General features: G+C 38.6%; 1 protein-coding gene across 2 annotated transcripts; it reads right to left on the bottom strand.

Moving 5' to 3' along the window:
* LOC110694838 (phosphatidate cytidylyltransferase 4, chloroplastic-like) lies at positions 1–26,346 on the bottom strand. 2 transcript variants are annotated; one of them, XM_021872002.1, is made up of 8 exons: positions 26,152–26,346; positions 25,502–25,777; positions 23,953–24,254; positions 22,520–22,710; positions 16,397–16,521; positions 14,084–14,220; positions 666–781; positions 1–359 (listed from the first exon to the last, which is right to left on the bottom strand). In XM_021872002.1, exons 2-8 carry the CDS (start codon positions 25,766–25,768, stop codon positions 268–270), a joined length of 1,230 nt encoding a protein of 409 aa, XP_021727694.1. In that variant the 5' UTR covers positions 25,769–25,777; positions 26,152–26,346; the 3' UTR covers positions 1–267. The 2 variants fall into 2 exon arrangements, with proteins under 2 accessions (XP_021727694.1, XP_021727695.1); XM_021872003.1 differs by having other exon boundaries at positions 268–359; positions 14,084–14,217.

The raw sequence follows: 26,346 nt of genomic DNA, 5'->3' as shown, positions 1-26,346 counted from the left end.
TTGCTCTGAATTATAATCTTGAATAAATATAAAGTTCAAGATACAGATGTAGTATGATTTTGACGATGGACATACAGTGAAAGATATGCAAATTACTTAATACATGCTCATTGGACTACACGACTTATTGAGCTATAACTAAGGGTTGAATAGAATCTATACAACAAAAACTGGAAAGTATGGGACTAAAATACTTAGCAACGGGCTATAGACTAATACTCCGAAAGCTTCACGTTCGAGAGCCTCTTTCACTACACCAAAAATTCTTCAGACACCCCAGAGTGGCAGGAAAGTTTTAACAAAAGAGTACACGAGTGCACCAGTAAAGATGTAACTGTCAACTCTGTCTAGTATTCCACCTGTGGATAAAATCACAATTAAGATTTTGTTAAATTGGATTAAATATGGAGGGTTTTACACATGTATTGCGTTGCCGAGCTATGTATGAACATTTTCATATTTCCCACTCAAGATCAAACTTTCAACAACCCTTGTTTAATGCTATTAAGTGCTTAGTTTTTTTTTCTTTTAGCTTCTTATAGGGTTCCTTATTCCTAAGCACAAAAGACCTATGAAGTCAAAAAACAAATGTTATCTTTGTGTTCCCCCACCACCCCCCTTCCCCTCTACCCCATGAAAAAAGAGAAATGAAGCACATGGCATACCATGTCCTGGTATAAGAGACCCAGAATCTTTTACACCTGCATCACGTTTTATCATCGACTCAGTCAGGTCGCCAAACAACGACCCAAAGAAATTCAGAAACCCCAATGCAACTGCACTGCAAAGAGTGAAAAAAGAGATCTTAAGTCAAACTACATTCAAAGGTTGACAATTGAGTAATCAGACTTGCAATCAGTTTGACACCTACATTATGATTGTTAAATTGGATCTAGAAAAATCTTTTACAAAAGGGATAAGGTTGAATAAACAAACGTACACACATAATAAAAATAAAAATAAAAAGCTCTTTCCAGTAACAAGAACAACATGATCATGAAATAATTAAAAGTGGCAAAAGATTATCGTTCTTACTGCTACAAGATCTCACTGAAAGATTTAATCTAAATAACAGCACAACAAAAAGAAGCAACAGCATAGATGCAAACTTTTTACAGAAAAAACAATGATTATATCAGGCTTACAAAATTTTGATCATGAGATTTCAACATCATTACACAGGACGAGTTTAGCAGAGAGGCATGAGATACTACCTAAATAAAACACTAAGACTATGCCCTTTCAAAATAGCCATAAGAACTTTGCAATAATCAGACACAATCACTAAGGTTATGCCTTTCTAAAGAAACATCAATGATCTTGTATTTTAGACCAAATAAGAGATATAGATGAACTAGTTAGGCAATTACCAGCCTAATAACTGGAACCCCAATCCTATAAGCAGAGAGCAGCCACATTAGCAGACAGAATGACTGACAATCCAAAAGAGCTACAGAAGGCACAAAGTTCAACAATGCAAATTTCTATCAATCTCACAATTTACTAGGATTTTACAATGACTAATCAATAGGCAAACTGTATGATATAATCAAGAGGCAGTGTCACAAAACAGGACAACAGAGTGACTCATATGATGGTTTACCATGCAATATAATTTATAGAATTTATTAACTACAGCCAACAGGAGTGTAGCTATGTACGTACTTCCAAAGTCCTTACCCAAATTGTTTGATTCTTCAATAGTAGATAAAAGATATTTCCTCCGATTTTATTTAGTTGAACAGTTTGTCTTTTGTACTATTCGCACACTATATTTTTACTCTCTTTAATGATTTATAATAAAGGAAAAAAATAGTTATGTGAGGTCTCGTTTCTTAATTAATACTTTCATAATATCAAATTTGTAGAATTTTTACATGTAGATTGTCAGAGATATAAATGATTGGAAATACGCAATAGCAAATGTGAAATGAGCAACGTTGCAACTAATAAAAATGGTGGAAGCATGGCTTATAAAATTGGTCGAATTAAGGAAGGGATGTTTGGTTCACACATTAGAAAGCGAAGGGAATCAAGAAAAATAAATAAAGGAGAATAATTAAGAATTATGCTTGAATTATATAGGTAATCCAATCCAATCCAATCCAATCAATTTCCCTTGAAAAGCTAGGTTTCTTTAAGAAAGAGAGAGAGCACATAGCTACTATAACACCTCACCCAATAACTCAGCTACGACATTACTCTTTGTCAGGCGAAATTACCATGGTCACACACCAACAATATTTTGTAAAATTATATCATAATATTTGTTTTGAAAATTAGTTCAAAACAAGATACTTTGTATATTAATGATATATTTTCATCAATTAAAAATAAAATTTCATAATATAAAATGATAATTAAAGTGTGTATTGTAGGTTGTAGATCCCAAAACTACTAATGGTGATACAAGTTTTAATCTTACAAATAAAATTATTAAATGATCATTAATACATGAGTAGTAAATTTTAATAACAGATACAAAGTACCATCGTACTAATATAAACGTCAATGGTTTTTCTAAGCTATGCCCTCGTGGTCGTTGAGTTTTTAAGGTGTGCCCATGTTTTTTCTAAATTAGAAGATGTGCCCTCTAACTTAAGGTGTTTATTCAATAGTACCTTCTGAACCCAACATTAGTAATTGTGATAGTTGTTAATTACCCCACTTTGGAGAGTTATGTAAGGGGATTAACATTAGTAATTGCAACCATTGATATGTCAAGCCTTTGGTGTACTTTTTTCTCATCCGCTTCTGATTTGGGAAAAAGTACACCAAAGGCGAAATTACCCATTGTGAGAGGCAAATGATTTGGGTCGGGACACATGGCCCAATCATAAGGGGACACGTGTCACCCTAGGAGAGGTCCGAAAAGGATCAATCATCAGTTGACACGTGGCACTCCCAATGGAAAAAGGCGGCTTTCAAAGGTCCAAATCCCGAGAACGCCGTAAAAACGGCGCAGCCCATTTACCTAGGTTGATGACCTGGAAAAGGGGGCACTGATTCCCATGACCCTATAAATAGGGAGATTTACCCCAACTTGGGGGGCACGTTCATTTATTACACACAATCAATTGTTACACACCCTATAAAATGTCATGGTTGGTACCTATGATGGTACCACCAACCCTACACCCACCTCATGTATTTGCAGGGGTTGGATGATGCTGCGTGGTGCAGATGCTTTCCAACTACGCTGAAGGGCATTACCCACAGTGGTTCGGCAATCTACCGCCCGGGTGCATCAATAACTTTAAGACGCTTGCGTTCTTGTTTCCCTCTAACTTCTCCATGAATATACATGTCAAAAAGACCCTTAGGCGCGGTACAAGGAGATAAGGAGGGGCTCCATTCTTACGTCACGCGGTTCAATTTGGTGAGGATCCAGATCCAAGGACTTTCTAACGATGTTGCATATACAGACTTCTTCAACGGTGTGAAAGACGGGTCAAGAGAATCGCCACTCTCCAAGAGGAGCTAATGGAGGCAGAAGCTTATATACAAGCAATCGAACCGAACTCTAGTCCACAAGTAGTTGGACTCAAAAAATTCTGACAAGCAAAAAGGGAGACGGCAAGAACAGCCGGCTCACAAGAGAGAAAGAAGAGACGAGATTTGGGCACTGATTAGCCGTCCAAGAAGAAAAAGAAAGAGTTAACCGTACATCCTCAAGTACGAGTTTAACCAGGACTACTACTCCATTCTCATGGAGATCAAAGACCGAGTGACAATTAAGAAGCCCGCAGCTATGAAGGGTTCGGCCAAAAACCGGAACAAAGACAAGCGGTGCCATTTCCATGAGGATATTGACCATGACACCAACGACTGTTATAGCCTCAAGCAGTTGTTGGACAGATTGGCTGACAAAGGGTGCTGAAGGTGACCCTGAAGATGGACCCCAAGCAGCCGTCAAAAAAGTGGTTCGAACACTGACCGGACATGATCTGCACTATTGCATGCGACTTTGCCTGATGACCCCATTGTTATTGAATGTAAGGTAGCTAATCAAAAGCCTGGTCGGATCCTTATTGACACAGGCAGTTCATCTGACACTAACAGACGGCGTTGTCTGTCCAAGCTGAAGTACTAGCCAGGCAGCATGCACAAGGTCTCTCACCCCTTGGTTGGTTTTGGGGGTGGAGTTGTGCACCCAGTCGGCCGCATTGATCTACCAATCCGGCTGGGAGAGAGAGGATAAGGCCGCAATATGGTCGTCCAGTTCTTGGTCGTAGAAGAGCTGACCGCCTCCAACATGATAATAGGCCATCCGACTTTAAACGAATCCAAGGCCGTCATTAATTCATCCCTCATGTTGCTGAAGTTTGAAAGAGATGATGGTTCTGTTGGCTCCTTGAATGGGGACCAGAAGACGGCCCGAGAGTGCTATCTCTCGGACGTCAAAACCATGACAATTGGCCAGGGAGTGGAGCCAATAGACCTTGACGATGTCAAGCTGCCCTACCACCAACCAGCAAGAAGAGAAAGGCCGACCAGTTGGTGACTGTCAAGAAAGAAAAGCAATAGCAATCGCTGATCGGGGAACGGTCAGATCGTCCCCAGCCGGCTGGTGAACACATAGACATCGCTCACGATGACACACGTCCTGAGCGTGCTATAAAGGTCGAGACGGTTGCTTTTGCCAATATGGGGGCAGACTTGCACAACCCTTTGAAGTGGAAGAGATGTCATGCATCAACCCGGATCTCGCTGTCCACAAACTCGTCGTTGATTAACAGAAGAAGCCCTGTTAGGCAGAGGAAAAGAACTCACGGCAAGGAAATATCTCAAACGGCAGCCTCCGAGGTCAAGAAGATGTTAGATGTCGGTTTCGTTCAGCAATGTCACTTCCCATATTAGGTTGCGAATGTTGTCCTTGTAAAGAAGCCGAATGGGACCTGGCGCACGTGTGTTGATTATACTGATTTGAACAAGGCTTGTTCGAAGGACAATAATCCGCTTCCAATGATCGATAGTCTGGTCGACTCTACAGCCGGACATGCCTTGATGAGTTTTATAGACGCCTGCTTAGACTTTCCATCGGATACCCCTGTGGAAGAAATATCAAGAGAAGACTGCATTCGTCACTGATAGGGGGATGTCGTTTGACTTGAAAAATAATGATTAATACGATATTCATTAATCAAATAGGAAGAATTGTAGAGGCGTACATTGATGATACAGTAGTCAAATCTTGCTGACATTCGAGAAACCTTCACCAAACTCAGGCGGCACAAGGTCATGCTCAATCCCAAGAATTGTGTCTTTGGTGTTGAGTCTGGGAAGTTTCTCGGATTTTTTATTGATCAAAGTGGGATAGAGGCAAATCCAGAGAACAAAAGGAAGTTCAGAAATTAACTAGTGTCTAGCAACATTAGGGAGATTCCTCAGCCAGTCAGGGGACAAGTGCCTCAATTTTTTCCAAGCAATCAAAAAGAAGACCATGTTTGATTGGGGGGATAATGCTGAGGCGGCCTTCCAAAAATTGAAAGAACATTTGCACTCTTAACCAAGGCTTGTTAGCCCTTTGCCAAAGAGACGCTTTACATGTACTTAGCCGTCACAGATCATGCCCTCAATGCTGTTCTCCTTGCTGAGAGAGACGGCATCCAACTCCCGGTCTATTTCATTAGCCATGTTCTTCGAAATGCTGAACTTTGGTACCCAACGGTTGAGAAATTTGGCCTTGCTCTATTCATGGCAGTCAAGAAGTTGAAACCATATTTCTTGGCACATCCGGTGGTAGTCTATACAGATCAACCTCTCAAACGGCCAATGACAACCTTGGAGTCATCCGGTAGGATGCTCAAATGGGCTATTGAAATGCAAAGTCTTGAAATCTCTTTTGAACCAAGGAAGGCAGTGAAAGGTCAGACATTCGCCGACTTCATTATTGAAATGACAAGGCCGGTTGAATCAGAAAATCTTTATCAGATTTGGAAAGTGTATGTAAACTGGAGCTCTACTATGAACGGCCTGAGGGGGACAAATATGAATATCCACTGCGGTTCAAGTTCCAAATCTCAAACAATGAGGCTGAACATGAAGCCCTGCTAGCCGGTATACGTATGTGTAAGGCGGCATGGGCAAGGAAGATTGACGCCTACTCTGATTTGATTGTTAGCCAATACCATGGTGACTATGAGGCCACCCATCTGCTATGATCAAATAATTGCAGGCGGTCAGAACATAAACTGGGACACTTAGACGAATTCCACTTAAGTCAAGTACCCCGCTCAAAAAACGATCAGGCGAATGCTTTGTCTAAGCTGGCGTCATCTGCCTCCTATGATACACCTTGACCGAAGTTCAACCTCGATGGACGGCATCCGAGCCTATCTGCTAGATGACACTCTACCGGATACATAACCAGAAATGGTTGCAATGAAAAAGCGTGCGACCAACTTTGAGATTCGCAATGGAGAACTCTTCAAAAAGGGTTTTATGTTACCTCTTTTGAAGTGCATCATCCCAGAAAGGGGGCATGAGATTCTGGAAGATTTACACTCGGGCTTTTACGCCTCACACATAGGCGGCAGAGCTCTAGCAGAAATGGTGAGGCGGCAAAGGTACTTATGGCCCACTCTTGAAGAAGACGCCATGGGATTGGTGAAGAAGTGTGACAAATGTCAAAAGTTCGGCAAGCTCATCCACAATCCGGCCACTAATCTGAGAGTCATTCATAGCCCAGTACCATTCGCCAAATGAGCATGGATATCTTGAGTCCGTATACCCCTGCTTCAAGCGGACGAAAGTACATTCTAGTTGTTGTTGATTACTTCACAAGTAGGTAGAGGCTGAGGCTGTTAAAGGCATCAAGACAAAGAATGTCATCTCTTTCATCACCCGATTTAAGGTACCTATGCCTATGGTCTTTGACAGTGGCCCTCAATTTGAGACGCCTACCCTCAAGAATTGGTTGGGAGACCAAAGGATCTCTCATTACTTTGCATCGGTCGACAGACCCCAAGTAAACGGCTAGGTTAAAGTTTTCAACAAGCTAATCTCAGACGGCATTTAAGAGAAAATTGAAAGGGTTGGCGGTCAACTCATGTCTATGGGCCATCAGAACAACGGCAAAAGGGGCAATCGGCGAAACCCCATTTCTCATGGTATATGGTGCCGAAGCCGTCTTACCTATTGAGATTTACGAGCCGACTATTCGAGTAATGTTGTATGATGAAGAGGCCAACTGGGAGGCCGGCTGACATTGGACTCACTCGCAGAACGCCGGAGCAATGCGGCCTTGCGTCATGAGATATACCGTTTGAGGATGACAAGAGCCTACAACAAATGAGTACACAAACGGCCCTTAAAAGTTAGACTTTGTGTTACGGAAAATGGAGGCAACCAGTAAGACAAACGAGCAAGGCAAGTTAACACCAATTGGGAAGGTCCCTACCGGATCTATGAAGAAGTAAGAGGCGGCACCTACCGCTTAGAAACACCAGACGGTAGGAAGCTAGCCAGAACTTGAAATGTAGATAACTTGAAAAAGTACTACTTCCGAGACTTGTAAAAATCTTTGTAAATGAAAAGCTTATTAATGAAGTTGCTTTTTGTTTTCAATTCAATAATCTTTTACATTACTAGATATGTTCCCTATGGGAGCACCGTCTATGCAATGTGCAAACAAAAAAATCTAAACCAACGGTCTGCTCTTACATGAATAAGACATCCGGCGACGCCCATTCGGGTGAATTCGTTGCAGAGAGCATCTCCCATTCAGGTGGTACATTGCTCTATAAACTCAAACACAAATGGCCCAATTGACTTCCTTAATAAGGTTTAGTTCATAGCCGTTTGACCTGAATGATCTAACAGAAAACCTAAAACGGCGTAAAAAACCGCATGTCTTATAGACAACAACCGGTAACCGGCCGTTATTTCAACTTAGATTAAAATTTCATAATTTAACAGTCCCCCCAATGGGACAAAAGGACGCCTGTAAACGTTACTTTTTATGGACAATCTAGTCTTGACAAATGACCCAGACGGTGGAGAAGGTTTTTCCTTGTCCACTAGACTATGTAATGCCAAGAACTGCCTGAACCTTGGACGACTGTGTACTTGGTTTGGGGCAATCACGGTAGTGATCAATTGACCAAGCAATCACGGTTTGTCACTCTCTTTAAAGTATCAAAAATTCCTAAGTCAATCAATCTACTTTTTGAAACCAAACACACAGCCGCTAGGCAAGATGCCAGCCGATTTGTTAATTGTTGTATGCAATTAACATGTTAGACAAAATCAAGGTACATATAGCGAAAATGCAAAAAGCAAGCAGAATTGCAAACTTGAAAAAATTGAACTTAAATTGAGACAAAGCCGACTCACTCAGCTGCTTCATTAATAAAAACCCGACCATAAAGCCGGGGGAGATACTGTCAAACCGGATCCACATCCGGTGAAATGAAAAGATTGTTGAAAAAATTACACAGATACTCGGCAAACGGGCCGGAAAAGCAAATGGCCCAAACCCAAGAGAAAAGACATAACGCTTAAAGCTGAGGCAAAGTAGAGTTCTTAGGTGCTCCTCCGTGTGCCCATGAATCAAACGGCTTGGCTGTCCCTCCGCCCTTGTAGTAAGAACAAGATTATCTCAAGGCAAAGACAACCCATTCGATTGCTGGATGAACGAGGTCCCATGTCATCTTCATACGCTCTTCGCAGTCTTGTTCATTCTCCTCTATGAGCCGGTTCTTTTCAACTTCCTGATAATTGGTGTTTGAGGTGGCCAGCTCATTCTTCAGACGGTCGACGTCTGCTACAGAGTGGTGTTCTCCTTGTCAGCTCCCTCTAAGGCTTTGAGGTCTAACCGGGCATTCTTGAGCTCCGCCTCAAGATTAGAGGCTTTCTTGTTCGCCTCATCCAATCAGACGTCTTTGATGGTCTCCGCCTACGTCATTAAATCTTCCTTAATCTCAGGTTCATTTATTGTACATTGATCTGCCCTTACCTCTTCATGTTTGCGAGCATACGACTTCTTTAGCCCATCAACTCTCAGCATCACCTGTAAGCACGCAGACGGGACGGTAAGATAAGCACTCAACCGATTGTTAACTTGGTAAAATATTTAAGGCTTGAGTTAAGCTAAGATACCTCAGCCAGCATAGCATAGCAGTAATGCGATCAACGTTGAACGTATGTACCCCAGGGATGGCCTCTTTGTCCTCCTTGGATATGGACTTCTTGGAGGGGGAAAGATCTACATCACAAGGTAAATTTGGTGAGTAAGCAACATAGGCGCCACCAATAAACTGCCGGCTGCCTAAAGAATCCTCCGATGGCTGAGAACGTGACTTGACCCGCATGGACCATGGAAGTTCAAAGGGACCAGCAGTACCTTGGGAGAAAGGTTGAAGGCTTTGAACGCCTACAGCCACTGCAGAACCGCTTGCAACGTTGAGTAACATGCCACTCTTCAGCGCATCAGAGGCACTCGTCTTTTTGGTGATATCAATCCCAAAACCTTTAAGGCTCTTCCCACCCGTAGACAGATGTTCCTTCCCAAGCGAGAGGGTGGGGACCGATTGGGTCAAAGACACTTTCCTAGACTTGGCCGAGCCTTTGGCCTCGTCCTCTAGCTTCCGTTTGATCAATTTTGTAAAAGGCCCCTTGTCTCCATCTTGAATAAAGAAAACAAATTGTCAAGTCGGCACATTAATGTATGAAGGAAGAATGATTATGACAAACGGGACATACTTGATCCTTTTGGGAGGCCGCCTGCTAGGCCTGTTTTTTCTCAACATTGTCCTTCCTTATTTGAGCAGTTGAGCAGGCGTCTTGTATTCTGGATGCATGGCTTTTGGTGGTTTCTACAAGAAAAATCGTCTATACAAAACAAGAAAACTACAAGCATAGTGTAGAAGCAATAAAGGCGGCATTAAAATGCCGAATGGTTATTTGACATACACGGGCGGACAGAAGCACTAGCAACTCATGCTTTGGTACCCAATTTTTGGGCGCAATTATTTGTTCGGGGGTTGATAAGGGCATGGTGATTACCCTAAAGAAGTCTATCTCTATTATTTTGTTCCAGTCCTCGTCCAAGATGTGAGGAATAGCAGCTCCGACTCCTTATTGTAACGACGATACTCATGATTTTCTCGCCGCTTGGGGGAAGAAACAAGATAACTTGTTCCTCGAATCAGACCACTTAGACGGTTCGTCAAAGGTCATAAGGTATTCCGGGGTAAGGTATTCCGGGTAAGTGGTCAGTGTGTACTACGCCCGCAAGCGGCTATATAGCCCAAAATGTTGACGGTTACGGCTGAAATAGTGCATCTTTGCAAAAGCCTCCCAGCCGATCTTGCAAGCGGCTATATAGCCCAAAATGTTGACCTGGAGTTTGGGGTCAACTGCCACACGCCTAAGCCATATCCTCGAAGAATGGCCTTTATTGCGCCATGGAGGGAGAAGTAGAGGCCGACTAAGAATGCCGCCTCATAACAGCCAAAGTAGTCATTAGCGTTTTGCTGGTCATCTTTCCACGCTATGCTGCCTAACTCAGGTGGCACTCGGATGGCATAGTTCCCCCCAAGGAGACGTTTCTTCTTGAAATTTTTAAGGCCCACCTGCATGTTTGCCCTATCCCTGGCTGAAACATGAATCTGAAACGGGTCCGTCACTCCAGAGGCAGCGCTCCTCCTCGCTATCTAACACCAATTCTAAGAAGTTGCTGCTGCCCTCTTCAGCTCAAGGCTTAAGGCTCAAACTCTTCTAAGATACTATCACATGGAGTGCTAAGGGCACCCGATGGAGAATTCACTTCTTCTCAACCGGTATAACTTCGTCAGACGGCACTTCTAATGTGCCTTCCTCTTTATAATCCGGATCAGGTGTCGTCTACTTCGTCCGAGCCATAGTGTCCTACATAGACACAAAGACAATCGGATTTAACGAACAAGGGTGCTCCATACACCCAGAGGCGGCACCCCAAGGCCTAGACTCAGCCGTACCAGGAGACCGGCTGACTACTGTCCTAGGCCGCGCCGTGTGTGTTGATGGTGAATCCATTTATTTCAAAACAATATGCACAAACGGTAAAAGGATGAAAGAGAGACGATTACCTCAAATATATTTTTCTGTGATGAGGTGTCAAGACCGACTGTAACAAGCGGTCAAAGTAGGCAATATTCTCAAAAGGAAGCACGGGCGGTTATCAGAGTTTATCTCTCTAAAAACTTAATTATCTCCCTCTAGACTTTGTGAAAAAGTCTAAAATAGAGGAGGGGAAACCCTATTTATAGAGGGGTAATCAGTTAAAACCTGTTCACGAATGCTGACAGGAGGCGCCAGGCCTTGTGAGAGGCAAATGATTTGGGTCGGGCCACGTGGCCCAATCATAAGGGGACACGTGTCACCCCAGGAGAGGTCTGAAAAGGACTAATCACCAGTTGACACGTGGCACTCCCAATGGAAAAAAGGCGGCTTTCAAAGGCCCAAATCCCAAGAACGCCGTAAAAACGGCGCAGCCCATTTACCTAGGTTGATGACCTAGAAAAAGGAGTACTGATTCCCATGACCCTATAAATAGGGAGAGTTACCCCCATTTGGGGGTACATTCTTTTATACACACAATCAATTCTCTCACATCAGAGAAAACACCTGATCTCATAATCCGAGAAAATCTACTTACTTTCCGCACTTTTTACTCTCCTTCGACTCTTACTAACTTGATCTTTGGAGGCAGAACTCCACACAGAGCTTCCGTTTGTTTGCAGGTGAAGAGAATCCAGTCTTGGTGACATAACTCTCCCGCCCTGAAACAGCTTCTAATTACTTCCTAATTTTTTACAATTACTAATGTCAGCTTAATGTCATAGGGTACGGTTGATTAAACAACTGAAATTGGTGGACAAAACTTGTAATTTTGAAAAAGTATCGACACACCTTAGAAACGCAACAACCTTAAGGGCATAGCTTAGAAAAACCCAAACATTAATTATACATTAATATGCCACATATACAGTCAACTAGGCAAAATTTGGATAGATTTTTTAGAATGTAAAAATTATTATAGAGTTTTATTTTTGAAAAATTTCTAAAACTACATAAGTATAAACTAAAACCTTAATTTTCAATAAATACTTTATAATTCTATTATATTTACATCATAATATTCATTTTAAAAAGTAATTGGAAAATTTAACCTTTGGTACCATCAAAAGACCATTCTTTGATTTTTGGTTTCTAGCTAAAACATAATTTATATTTTACTATCTCCAAAATTTTAGAGTTAGAGTTCTATTAGTGGTCCAGCTATTAATTTTTTTCCTCGTTTTACGTGCCGAAAAATGTTTCGTTAAAGTGTTGGATGGTCATTTTAGTTCTTTTGGGTCCAAGTTGAGCTCTGACAACAAAAACATAAATGTCTTGTTTTACGTGTTAAGAATTGTATCGATTTGCATTTCATTAATTTTTCACGCCGCGAAAATTGTTTGGGTAAGATTTTAGGGGTCGGTTTAGTCCTTAGGGAACCAATTTAAGCTCGAAATTCGCAAAAGTAAAAAATAAATAAATAAATAAAAGTAACTGCCTTGTTTCGCGTGTTCAATAATGTCGATTTGGACACACAAAACAAGGCATCTATGTTATTTTTTTGCCAATTCCTGACTCAATTTGGACACTTAAGAGCTAAACCTACCCCTAAAACCTTACCCGAACAATTTTTATGGCTAAAAAAATTAATGACATGCAAATTGATACATTTCTTAACACGCAACACGAGAATGTCCCCTAAAACCTCGACATAATATTTTTTTCGGCACGCAAAACGAGGAAAAAAATTTAAAAGTGGGAGAGTGGGCTCCACTAACGGTTTCTTTGACAAATTCTGTTAGTGGGTACCAAAATATACATTTTTGCATTTTTGGTGGTAGTAAAATAAAATAAAATTTTAGATAGGTACCAAAAATCAAAATAGGGTATTTAAGTGGTACCAAAAGTCAAAATTTCCAAAGAAATTATACGAGATTAAAAATATAATGTTCACAATCAAATATAATTGTTATATTGTACTCCATAGTTTGTGATATCGCATGACAACTGACAACTTTTTTTTTTTCTTTATATATACTCGGTGTAAGGTGCTTCTAAGAGTTATTTTGCTAATTTGATAATTAAATGATCAATAAAATTCAAAATAAGCAAAATATACCCTTAAGTGTACCATACACCCGTGTATATAAGAATCTTCGACAACTCTAAGGAGCAATGGTAATAAATTTTTTATATTCCAAACATAATTATTAACTGAACATTAATTCACGAGTAGCATATTGAAAGAACATAGATGTTATTTCTATCATAAATATTTCTCTTTTATTTCTATAATATAAATTGTTCTTAATAATGAAAAAACAAAAAAAAAAACAAAAAAAACAAAAAAAAAACATTGTTGTTTCTCATATACAGAGTATATTTCTATCATAGATATTTCTCTTTTATTTCTATAATATAAATTGTTCTTAAATAAATCAATAGTTAAAATATTCTGAACAAAAAGCGATTAAATGTCTCTTATTGAATATGATTTATACATTGATAGATGTTAAAATTTGGCATTTAGGAATAAAACTTGTCCTAAAATTTTTATCGACAAAAATCCACCTCACAAAGTGGCCACCCATCTATTTTATAATAAAAAAAAGGTAAAGCCCAACTAAGTCCCCAACCTATTACACTATGTAGCATGTGAACGAAGGTGAATTCAAGAAGCTATGCACCCTCTGCCCCTCTGTACCTATTCCAAGTCGTAGAAAAATGAATGGGGAATAATAAATAAATAAAAAATTAAAAAAAAAAAAAATAGTCTAGTGCTTGATACAACCACCAAAAGGAGGCAGTTTGATTTTCATAGGCACGATATTTTCGAGTATAGACACTTTACTATCACCTTAAACCAATGACTTCCAAGTGAGAAAGGAAAACGTGTACTCCAACTATATTCTGCAGATGACTATTTTAAGGTCCTATAAAGGAGTCAAGAGTGAATACACGCTAAAATTATCAGGGTAGGCTAAATAAATCATGACATGTAAACCACGCAACGATTGAGCTGAAAAACGGGAAATGTTACCTTGTCAAAGACTTTGGCCAAAAAAGTAATTTCGATAATATGACAGAAGTAGCAACACAACCAGCCAAACCCACTATAGCTCCTTCCCACGTCTTTTTTGGGCTAATATTAATAAGCGGAGTGCGGCCAAATGCCTGCTTAAGTAAAAAGGAAAAGCAAAAAATAAGCATTATATAAATAATAATTTGAATAGTGCACAGACATATGGCTATCATCCTATAAATCAAAGCAGAAATGACAGTATCATATCCTTCTAGTACAACATAGGTTGAACTTGTTTTAAGCCATGCTAATTTTAATTATTTGAAACATTTCAATAAAGAATATACTTTAAACTAGATTTGAACAAGCAAACACGCAATTATACACTGTCTCCATCAGAGCTAAAGGTTATCATTAACCAAAAAAGTTGTCCCACAGGTTTTTCTATTAACATTTTTTCTAATCTTTGGACTCGCACCCATCCACTATTGTTTTTATCTCAACGTTTTTCCTCTCTCCATGCTCCACAATACTAACCTTTGAGCTTCCACGAAGAGAGTAGCATAAAAGAAGCACATAATGAACTAAAAAAACTATCAACAGTCAGCACAATTATAAAATTAATTGACCTGGGCTTAATAGCAGAGGAGGAAAAGGTTCATCCTCTCACTGCTTTGAGCCGTGAGATTCTTCACGATGTTAGAAATAAATATATATACTTCAAAACATAGTCAAGTAGGATCGTTTTAGATTCAACATGATTTTTATTTTCCTAAATATATTATTATTGTATATTTTCGCAATATGTAGAGACATTAATTACAACATTGCATTTAGAATTTTGCCATTCGAAATAGGATTATCAATTAGGAATGGATGGAGCATTAGAAATTTAGTAAAAAATAACTTAACTTAGGAGTTCCTCAGCTACTTTAGTAATAAAAGACAAGAGAAAAAATTAATAAATAAAAAAACTCCTTATCATTAACCGTAGAGGGCAAATATTGTTGAGGAGAGAGACACCATAAGCTTCAAGAAGAAGATTATTAACCGTATAGGGTCTGAAATGCTTGACAGGCACCAGCTATGATAAATTTGGTGCCTGAACCACCGGGAATTGCTGTCCGGCCCATCAACTTCTTACATTGCTTAGCAACCCGTATATTAGGGTTTTCTAATCATTAGGGCTTTCCAATTGGGTGTTAGGTTAAAGTAATTTCATTCAATTAAAAAAGAGCTGTTACTTGATTGTCACTTTAAAAACCGGGTAAGATTCAATTTGAAAAAAGCAATTGTCTCTTTTTTTTTTTTTTTGGCTCCTTTTCCCGCTCATTTAAAACATAAGGTGGCTGGTGGAGGCAGCATGACAACTGTGCTTATTAGTGCCTTCTAGAATGCACTACGCCTGGGGTAGAGACGGTTTGGTCCGCGCCTTGACTAGCCTAGCGCCTAGGCGCGCCTTCAGCACACTTTTTAAAACTAAGAACCCATCTGCTAGATTCTGTATGTTCTTTATATAATATTAGTGCCTTCTAGAATGCACTGCGCCTGCGCCTGGGGTAGAGACGGTTTGGTCCGCACCTTGACTAGCCTAGCACCTAGGCGCGCCTTCAACACACTTTTTAAAACTAAGAACCCATCTGCTAGACTCTGTACGTTCTTTATATAGTATTAAGTTTTCATCATTTTGACAACCATTCTGAACCCCTCCCCCCCCCCCCCCTACAAACTCTTCACTTCTCAAACCTCCTATAGTCACGTTCTCTTATCAATCAGTATCCTCCCACCAGCTTGCCACAAAATATGATAGACAGTAAAAAAAAAATGGCCTCTCTAGTTGAAGCAAATAAACCTATTCATTCACAGTTATTGTGGAGGGCAAATGTGGCAATAATAATGCTTGGATGTGTTGGATAAAGTGATGACTGAGACTATTCTTCATTCTATATTTATTATTTTCCTTTCCATTGATTTGGATTCCCTTTTAAAACATTTTCATACCCTTGGAAGATATAGGGTTTTCATCTATAGGAGATTAACATTAGGAAAAGTAATGAAATAAAAAGAAAAAATGATGAAACTAACATCAACAATAAAATAATATCTGTTATGATCTATTTCCAAAAGTCAAAAAAAAAAAAAAAAAAAAAAAAAAAAACTGAGCACAAATCCTCAAACCAGATGGCAACATGGTGAAAAAGTTGGGAAGCAATACCTGAGATAATCCAATAAACCTAACTCGAAGCCTAATGAAGTAAAGTTCATGTACGGAATCTTTGTCATACAAAATACAATTAACATCAACAATTCAATTTCAAAATTAGTACTTACCTTGCCTCCAAGGAAAGCAAATGTATCTGCTGCGATGATGCTGCTGATAGATAATAAGGTAGCCACAAGACCTGCAGTCCAATGTGTTGGGCCACCAAGAAGAACAGGCCAGAAATATCCGATTTCTGTCAATCATTAAAATTTATGCACTGTTTTAGATAAAAAAAAATAAAATAAATAAATTGGGTAAAACTATATAAACTTTAAGTGAACTTGTCTTGTAATATAGAAGAGAAAGGAGTGGGAAGGAGCATAATAGAAGAAGATATAACACAATCCATGATATTCAATACTCAAAAAAGAATAATATGAGAGGGAAAAAAAACACTACGTAATCATTATGAAATATCTCGAAACCTACTCACCACCAAAAAACCCAAAGCTAAAATCGAAAATCACCCCAACAAAGAAAAACCCTAATCTCCCTGAAAAGACCAAACCACCGCAAGATATGGCAGAGAGAGAGGAGGGCAAATGTGGCGACAACGGAGGAGGGAAAAGGGGAGTTATGGGGTGGAGAGGGTAGACCTGTGGTGGAGCAGCCATGGAAGTGACTCAAGTGAGAGAATGGGTAGTTAAAGTGAAGTCAATGCCTGAAATTGTGAGTTCGCTGGAATTCAGCTAAAGGTGGTCTATTGCAAGAGAAATTATGAATTAGGTCTCTTCTTACAAGTTTTTTTTTCAAAAGGCGGTTTCTCACAAAAACTACCGTTTAAAAGGTGGTTTCTTACAAATTTTCCAAAATTTAAAGCGAATCCAGATAAAAATCCGCATCAGAACATCAAAGGAGCATTAGTAGGCCCCTTGGATAATAGCCACTAGTTTGGTGCTACAAACAGAACTATGCCTCTAGCCTCTGATAGATATAGTCTGTATTTTAACTAGACAAACACCCCAAACCATCCTTACAAGACTTTACATATTGCAAACAACTCTGATACAATCAGACTTGGAGTCGTACTTTTGAGTCTTTTTCAGATATCCAATTTCTAAAATCACGAAAGCATAACTTCTATTCTTTCGTTTTGGTATCAACGTTCATTTCTCTTTTTTCACATGATTTATACAAGAATGGATTAGGCTTTACAGTAGCTAGGATTAGAGATAAAAAGTACCCTTCCTCATAACACAATTTATAACACACAATGCTCATTCAAGGAAATGCAAAAAGAATAGATAGCTAGATAGTTGGCACAAGATCCCCACCCCCCCCCCCCATCCTGCCTCAAACACACACATACACACACCCCATGTTTTATTTTTATTCAGGAAAAACTACAATATTATATTTAGACCGTGCAAGGTATTACCAACTTTATCATATAATCCCTCCTTTCCAAAATAACTAACACGGTCAAATTTGACACACTTGCTAATGCATTAGTTTTGACCAATAATATATATAACCAAACATACGAAAAAAATCATACAAAAACTAATAACATGAAACTTCGTATGTTATCTAAAAATTATATCAGGTGTTCTAAATTTTTACTCACATGTTCTAAATTATAAATGAGTTAATTCACATGTTCTAAATTATTACTCACATGTTCTAAGTGTTAAATTAGTTGTTCTAAATTTTAAATTGTATGTTCTAATATTTTTAATCATATGTTTTATATTTTTAATCATGTGGTCTAAATTGTTACTCGTATGTCCTAAACTTTTAATCACATTTTCTAAATTTTACTATATTCTAAATATTAAATCAAATATTCTTAATTTTTACTCTATAGTTCTAAATCTTACATTAAATGTTCTAAATTAATTCATATGTTCTAGATTTTAATCAGAATTTTTAAATTTTTACTCACACATTCTAAATTTGAAATCGGATGTTCTAAATCATTACTCGCGTAAATGTTCTAAATTTAACTCCGCCAGAGGCAGTGGGATTTAGTCCCAAGCATGGATAAAGGAGAGGGGTTTCGGTAGGCCAATACCAACCAGTGTAAAACTTTGTCACATACCATGACATGAGCCAAACTGATATTTTCGTGGGGGCGTTCCCTACTCAGCGACGCGCTGCACTTCCTAGACTCGGGTGTAGTGATAAGTATGCAAGGGTTGCTAGGTCGTCGCCCGGAAGCGACACGCCACATTACCCGAGTGTGGTGTCAAATAAGCAAGGGCGTGCCATTGGGGCGTTCCCTACTGAGCGACGCGCTGCACTTCCTAGACCAGGGTGCAGTGATAAGTATGCAAGGGTTGCTAGGTCGTCGCCCAAAAGCGACGCGCTACATTTCCCAAGTGTGGTGTCAACTGATCAAAGGGCTTGCAGGAGGGAGCGTGGTACGAGTGCGCGTGGTATAAGGGAGTGTGGGAGAAAGGACTCTAGTTTGCGGATTGGTTCTTGGAATGTGGGGTCTCTTACGGGGAAATCAGCACATGTGGAAGATGTAATGAAGAGAAGACGCATAAACATCATGTGCCTCCAAGAGACAAGGTGCACAGGAGAAGGAGCTCGAGACTTGGTTTTGGGGTATAAGGTGTGGTACGTTGGAAAGGAAACGAGCCACAGCACCAGAAATGGAGGATCTAGGAACGGAGTTGGTGTGATTCTTGATGAGAGGTTATCGAAAGAGGTAATCGAGGTCTATCGGGAGAATGATAGGTTGATAAGGGTGAAGTTGCTATGTGGCAAGGATATTGTGAATGTTATTAGTGCTTATGCTCCTCAAGTTCGTTTGGATGCAGAAGATAAACGACAATTTTGGGAGGATTTAGCCGAGGTGGTGGACACCTTGAGAAATTATATATTGGAGGTGATTTAAATGGGCATGTTGGGGCGAGCCGAGATGGCTACGAGAGTGTTCATGGAGGCTTTGGGTATGGGCAGAGGGACGCAGGTGGTGAAGCTATTATGGATTTTGCCAAATCATATGATTTAATTTTAGCTAATACTTGGTTTAAGAAGCGAGATTCACACTTGATAACTTTCCGGAGTGGAGCAAATGCAATACAAATAGACTTCCTGCTCATAAGGAGCATGGATAGACAAAGTTGTTTAAATTGCAAGGTCACCCAACACCGGCTTTTGGTTATGACTATTCGTTTGAAAGAGAAGGCAAAGAAAAAAGGATGACAAGAGGAGCCAAGGATAAGATGGTGGACTCTAATGGATGCAAATGCTAAGGTTTTTACATAAAAGGTAATCAAGGAGGCGGATTGGGATAAAGAGGTGGATCCAGACATGATTTGGTTACGAATGAAGAATTGTTTCCTCAGAGTGGCCAAAGAGGTCTTAAGGGAATCAAGGGGAAGAACTTCGATACAGAGAGATACCTCATGGTGGATGGAATGAAGAGGTAAAAGCAGTAATTAAGCAAAGAAGTGAATGCTATCAAGCCTTGGGAAAATGTAGGAGTGACGAAACCTTTGCAGCATATAAGGAGGCTAAGAGTAAGGCAAAGGCGGTTGTTCGACAAGCAAAAGAAAAGGCTTATCAGGAGGTTTATGAAAAGCTTAACTCCAAGGAGGGAGAAAAGATTATTTATAAGATGGCAAAGAGAAGACAAGAGGTAAGGAAAGATATTAGCATGGTAATGTGTGTCAAAGATAAGAACCAAATTGTCCCAATACAAGATGATGACATCAAGGACAAGTGGAAAGGGTACCTCTGCAAGTGATGAAGAAATCATGGATTAAGTGCGGAGGATTAGAAGAGTAGAGGTGGAGATTGCACTAAAGAAGATGAAGCCTAAGAAGGCGGTTTATACCGATAGAGGTGTGGAGGTGTTTGGGTGAGATTAGTATTGATTGGTTAATAGACCTCTTTAACAAGATATGGAGTGCTACGAGGATCCCGCAAGATTTGAGGAAGAGCACCTTGGTCCCGGTTTATAAAAACAAAGGGGACGCTCAAGATTGTTCTAACTATCGAGGGATCAAGCTTATGAGCCACGCTATGAAGTTGTGGGAAAGAGTGCTTGAACATAGTTTGAGGGCATGCACAAGCATTTCGGATAACCAATTTGGTTTTATGCCCGGGAAATCTACTATGGAAGCAATTCATTTGATAAGACAAATGGAGTTTTATCGAGTAAAGAAGGATTTTCATATGGTCTTTATTGATTTGGAGAAGGCATATGACAAAGTGTTGTACTTTGGTGGGCAATGTTGAAGAAAGGTATCCTATTAAGGTTATGTATCGGAATGTGTCAACAAATGTGAGGACATGTGGAGGGTTGACAAAAGCTTTCCCTATTACAATTGGATTGCATTAAGGGTCTGCATTAAGCCCTTGTCTTTTTGCAACGGTTCTAGATGAAGCAATTAGACCAATTCATGATGAGGTTCCATGGTGTATGTTGTTTACGGATGATATCGTTTTGGTGGATGAAACAAAAAATGGGGTTAATGCCAAGTTGGAGCAAGGGAGGCAAAGGTTGGAATGTAGAGGGTTTAAGCTAAGCCGGAGTAAGACTGGATATTTGGTATGTCACTTTGGTACTTAAAGGGGGACAAGTGATGAAGTGCTGAGTTTGGATGGAAAGGAATTGACCATGAGTGAATGTTTTAAGTATCTTGGGTCGATCATCCAAAAAAATGGTGACATAGATCAAGACGTGGCCCACGGGATTAAGCCGGGGTGGCTTAATTAGAGAGCGGTCATGGGAGTGTTATGTGATCGAAGCATTCCCTTACAATTGAAGGGGAAATTCTACAGGACTGCCAATGCTGGGCTTCTAAGAAGCACATAAAAAATATAAAAAAATAAAAAATAAAAAGTTACAGAAATGCGCATGTTAAGGTGGATGTGTGAGAACACTCTAAGAGATAGAATCAGAAATGAGGTTATTCGCAAGAAAGTAGGTGTGGCAAGCATTACCGACAAACTATGGGAGCCTGCCCGGAGGGTTTGAAGAGTGGAAGAGTGGGACCATGGAGGGATTAACCGAGGGAGAGGGGGACCGAAAATGACTTGGTTGGAAGGAGTTAGGAAGGATATGAAGTATATGGATTTGCATACGGATGAAGCATTAGGTTGTAAGGGATGGAGGAGGAAGATTTTTGTGGATGAATACACGGAATAATAAAATTTGGTTCATGTAGCCGACCCCACTTATGGGATTAAGGCTTTGATTGATTGATTGTAAATGTTCTAAATTTCTACTCATATGTTCTAAATTTTAAATCATGTGTTCTAAATTTTTACAAGTATGTTCTAAAGTTTTACTCAATGTTTTAAATTTTACTCATATGTTCTAAATTTTAGATCAATTCTCATATCAGTATGAGTTCTCACATATGTACTCATTCTCACCGGATCCCTTATATATATAGGGGAATTTATATCCTAAGATTTTAGAGTGCCACATAGGAAAATAGTACTCCCTTCGTTCCTTTTTATTGGTTACATTATGACTGTGCACGTTTGTCAAATGCACTTACTTAAATATTAATATCTTTTACTACATACTTGCAAAAGTTATAATAATTGAATATTAATAAAGTACTTGTTGAGACGAATCAAACAAGACCCCACATGACTATATAACATCCTATATATTAGGAATAAATTCAAAGATTCACTCATCTTATGAATATTGTCAAAAATCAAAACATAACTAATAAAATGGAACTGAGTGGGGTAGATTTTAGCCACAAAGAAATGCATTTTCTTTTAGAATCATATAAGAAAAATTAATGAATAAATTTTGAGAGTTTAAATTATTTTTAAAAAAAAAAAAATCTCTTTTGACATTAGGAATTTTATCTAGATATCTAATAATAATAAATAAAATAAAATAAAATAAATAAAAAAAAACCATTAATTTATAATAGAAATTTAAGTAAAAACAACGAATAAAACCACAATTTTATCACATAAACATATAAAATGTTTGGTTTAAAAAATATAAAGGAAACCCATGAATTGGACAGGCTAAAATCTTTTATACAGTAACAAAAAATAAAAAATAGAAAAAATAAAAAATAAAAAAGAAACTATAATCAAAGTCTCTATATGAATGGTAAAAAAGGTCAAACTGTCGATTATAATAGAAAAGAGGGAATATAAATCATAGAAAGAAAATCTATCAAAACAACTTCGTTTCGTAAAAAGCATAATTGCATTGTATCTATATTGGTATTTCTATATAAAGTTCAAAACTATACTTGTGTTCAAGGCTGGAAGTGATAAACTACATCGAAGCTTGACCCAGAAACAAGGTAGATAGCCACAATAAAACAGCCCAAACACGGCACTACTAAGCTGAGCAAAGCGAGGATTTCCTCTTTGTAAAAGCAAAGCTGTTGCAACAACGAAAGCTGCAGATGTTACTGAGATGTCAATGTGACCAGCATACCTAACAAAAAAAAAAAAAATAGTAAGCAGTTGAATAATACCCTTAACACCCCCCTAAAAAAGGAGAAAAAGATGTAAAATAAAAAAGAGATCAGCAAAGAAAGAGAAAATTTATACTCAAGTGCATATGTCATTATCTTCTGAAACAAAAGCCAGTTTATATCTTCACACACAATCATCTGAAACTTGAACATGTATTTAAGCTTATTTATGCTGAAGCTTGGACAGTTTTAAAACAATGTAGAGGAAAAATAAAATGTTTCATGCTCAATTAGCCTCTGAGATGAAAAGTGGAAGAAAACAACACAAGAACCCAATACCTATTGCAACCATTCATAATCAAATACCTCCCCCCCCCCCTCCCCAAACACACACGGAAAACTGGTCAAGCTCCAATTCTATTAATCCCTTGCCAGGCTAGGGTTAATAAAAAAAATTGCCTAGGAAAGTCGTTACAGATGTTACAATATGACAATAAGATCTGCAATAGCAAGCTGCATCCACTGTACATTATGATTTATAAACTCATATAGTATTATAGTACGTATCTTGGAATGTATCAAATACTCCATCCATCACTCAAAGACTATCACGTGTGCTTTTAGCACGAATAAAATGGATAGATATGTGAATAAAAAAAAATTTATTATGGATAAAGCGAGAAGAAAAGTATAAAATAGCGTCACAATACATAGAGAAAAAGGGGTGATGTGATAAAGAGATAAAGGAAAGATCTACTTGAAATGGAAGTGTTTGTGTGTGTGTTTTTTTAAAAGTTTATCCAGAAATATATTGCATCCAACAAAGTGAATACTCCCTTCGTACATGTTTTAGTTAACATCTAGTTTAGGCTCTTGTTTTTAGGAGAGGTAAGTTGGTGTAAGAAATAGGTGGATAAAGTAAGACAGAGTTAAATGGAAAAGTGTAAACATTGTGAGGTAAGAAGGTTAAGATGATAAAACCTATTTGCTAAAAATAGAATATATTAGAACTGGGTACATAAATAAAATACCGTAAAATGGAAAGTGGTTAAACACAAAAGAGGGATTATATCATATCCACTAATTGGTCAACATACAGCACTACAGCCACAAATAGCACAAACACAAAAGATTTGCTACGATTGACTTGGTACATTTGTTATTTTTTACTCATATCCCACAACTGCAGCTGGTTATATAGCATGAAAAGTATAAAATCACACCCAAAAACAGAGAATCAAAGGTAATGGAGTAGATCTTACAAGGTCCAAACAGGCATAAGAGCACAGATAACAGAACAAACTCTTGACACATATCGAGGTGGCGGTGTCATTCCCATGGCAATCCCATCACTCCTTACCAATCCAAAATACTCTCTTGCTGCGATAAAAACTGCAGCAGCAACACCGATAGTGTAAACCCATCCTCCTGCCAGTATGATGCCACCTACTGCAATGCCAATCACAAATCCATATATAACTCTGTTCTTCAACTGACCAGCTTTATGTTGCTCTTCCAAATGCATCTCTTCCTTTTCCAATAGGTTGCTGCCTTCGTCAACTTCCTACAACACACCCTTTCAAAACCAGCAACAACCAACAATTGTGGGTAACAAGAAACGAAAACGCATCCTATACATAACAATCCCCCTGGGTTCAGAAACTGAAAGATTTTCTGAAGACATTTGATTTGTTTTATATCTCACCTAGAGGCACAGCAAACATTTTCTAATACCAATGACTTTGCACAATTATTTGCTAGAACCATTACTTTACAACAGGTTAGTGAAGCTCTGAGAAAGGCTAACATAAGATGATAAGACCAATATGTGGACTATAAATAGCTTGTTGTAGTTCGGTTCTACCCCTTTAGCTTTTCCCACAAAGAAAAAAACTAAATATATATATATATATAAATTCTCTACTCATTCTTGTCAGCTGCAAATTTAACCTAAATGACCCTCAAACTTCAAACTAGGGTTCACTGCTTACACTTCATTCTCTGATAGGTAATAAGATTTATAAGAATGACAAGGAGTTTAAAATGATATAGAGTCAATCAATATCTAGCACAAGGTATACAGCCACCAAGTGACAGCAATGACCAATCCACTCACATCCAGTTGCAAAATAACCACTTTCTTCATGCCCAAGCATATGCGTCTAGCCACAATTGGTCAAAATATGTGCTTTTTGCAATGGAGATAGGCAGTATCAGTGTTCATTTAATTTCCCTCCAAATATATTAGAAATATTTTCTTTCATACTTATACTTCATTTATTCTTCTTAATAATGAATAATTACATGTAAAATCCCATGACTCTATGAGCCTAAGCATTCCCTGAACTAATCAAGAGGCAAGAATTGAAAAGAAAGACCATTTCCATATTCTGCTAGGCTTCAAAGCAACAGGAAAAGGGGGAAAAAGCAGCAATACTTCTACACTTTAATCAAACATTATAGTATGACTGCAGTACTTCCTAATTCTTCGGTTTAGATCCAACTCACCTAACATCCAGTCGCAGTACTGCACTAAGGGACAGAAATCTATGCAAAATAACAATCCCTGTAGAGTGGATACCAGCACGACTGGATTTTGAAGCTAAAAAAAATAATTTCTTTGTCTTTTTAGTTGAAACGTTTCACATTTCATGTTTGCCAATGTGTAATTTCAATCACATATATATCTAGAAAAGTGTCAAGTCTCTGTCACTCTAGTAATGTTTGAGCCTTTGAGGTAATTCGATGTAAAGACAACGCAAGCATACAATAATATGGACTAACACCAATATAAAAGCCAGAAATTCCAACCTTTTGGGCCTTTTCATCAAGTCCATCTGGCTCAACTCTTGCCACATCCATAACTATCAGATGCCTCGGCAATTTCGTTACTGGGATCCCGCAACCACCATATGAATCCATCCTCATCAATCTAATGTTCACTTTGGTCGTTGCAAATGAAACCTCAAGGGATTTAAAAAAAGGAAGAGATCGTGAGCAAGACCTTCGCCGGACAGGAGGGGCAGTCGCCCTGGTCCCAGAGAAAATAGTCCCAATTTCATAGTTCGATCTTAACATTAAAGGGTTCTGCAGCACATTAGCAACCAAATTTGATTCAATTATCAAATAAGGCTCAGAATTTTAGGAAGAAAAGGTCCGATTTCATAGTTCCATCCTAATATTAAAGGCAAATTTGATTCAAATATCAAATTAAGCTCGAATAATCACATCAGGCCCGCCATAGTTGAATCCTAAAATTAAAGGGTTGTGCAATACATTAGCAACCAACTTTGATTTAAATAACAATAATTTTAGGGATATTTGATTCAATTACAATTTTGTTTTCATAATCTATTTAGAACAAATAGTTGAGATTTTCGAACCCTACAATTAAATCAAATAAAATTAAACCCTAGATTGTGAAATTGATATGATGATTACAAAAGGAAACAACGGCTTACTTCAGAAGCTGCTTCAATGGGATGGAGAACGTGAAGTGCGATGTTGAGTGAGCTTCAATGAACTGAGGGAGGAGGAGGCAGGGCTATGTTCATCCGTGTTTTTTTCTTCTTATTCTTACAAGCTATGAGACAACACATATGCATTATAAGAAATCTTTTCGCTTTTTTTTTATGAAATATTATCTACCTTACTCT

This window comes from Chenopodium quinoa, unplaced genomic scaffold (assembly GCF_001683475.1).
Source record: "Chenopodium quinoa cultivar QQ74 unplaced genomic scaffold, ASM168347v1, whole genome shotgun sequence".
In the NCBI taxonomy this organism is placed as follows: Eukaryota; Viridiplantae; Streptophyta; class Magnoliopsida; order Caryophyllales; family Amaranthaceae; genus Chenopodium; species Chenopodium quinoa.
This window is presented reverse-complemented; position numbering and strand designations above follow the sequence as displayed.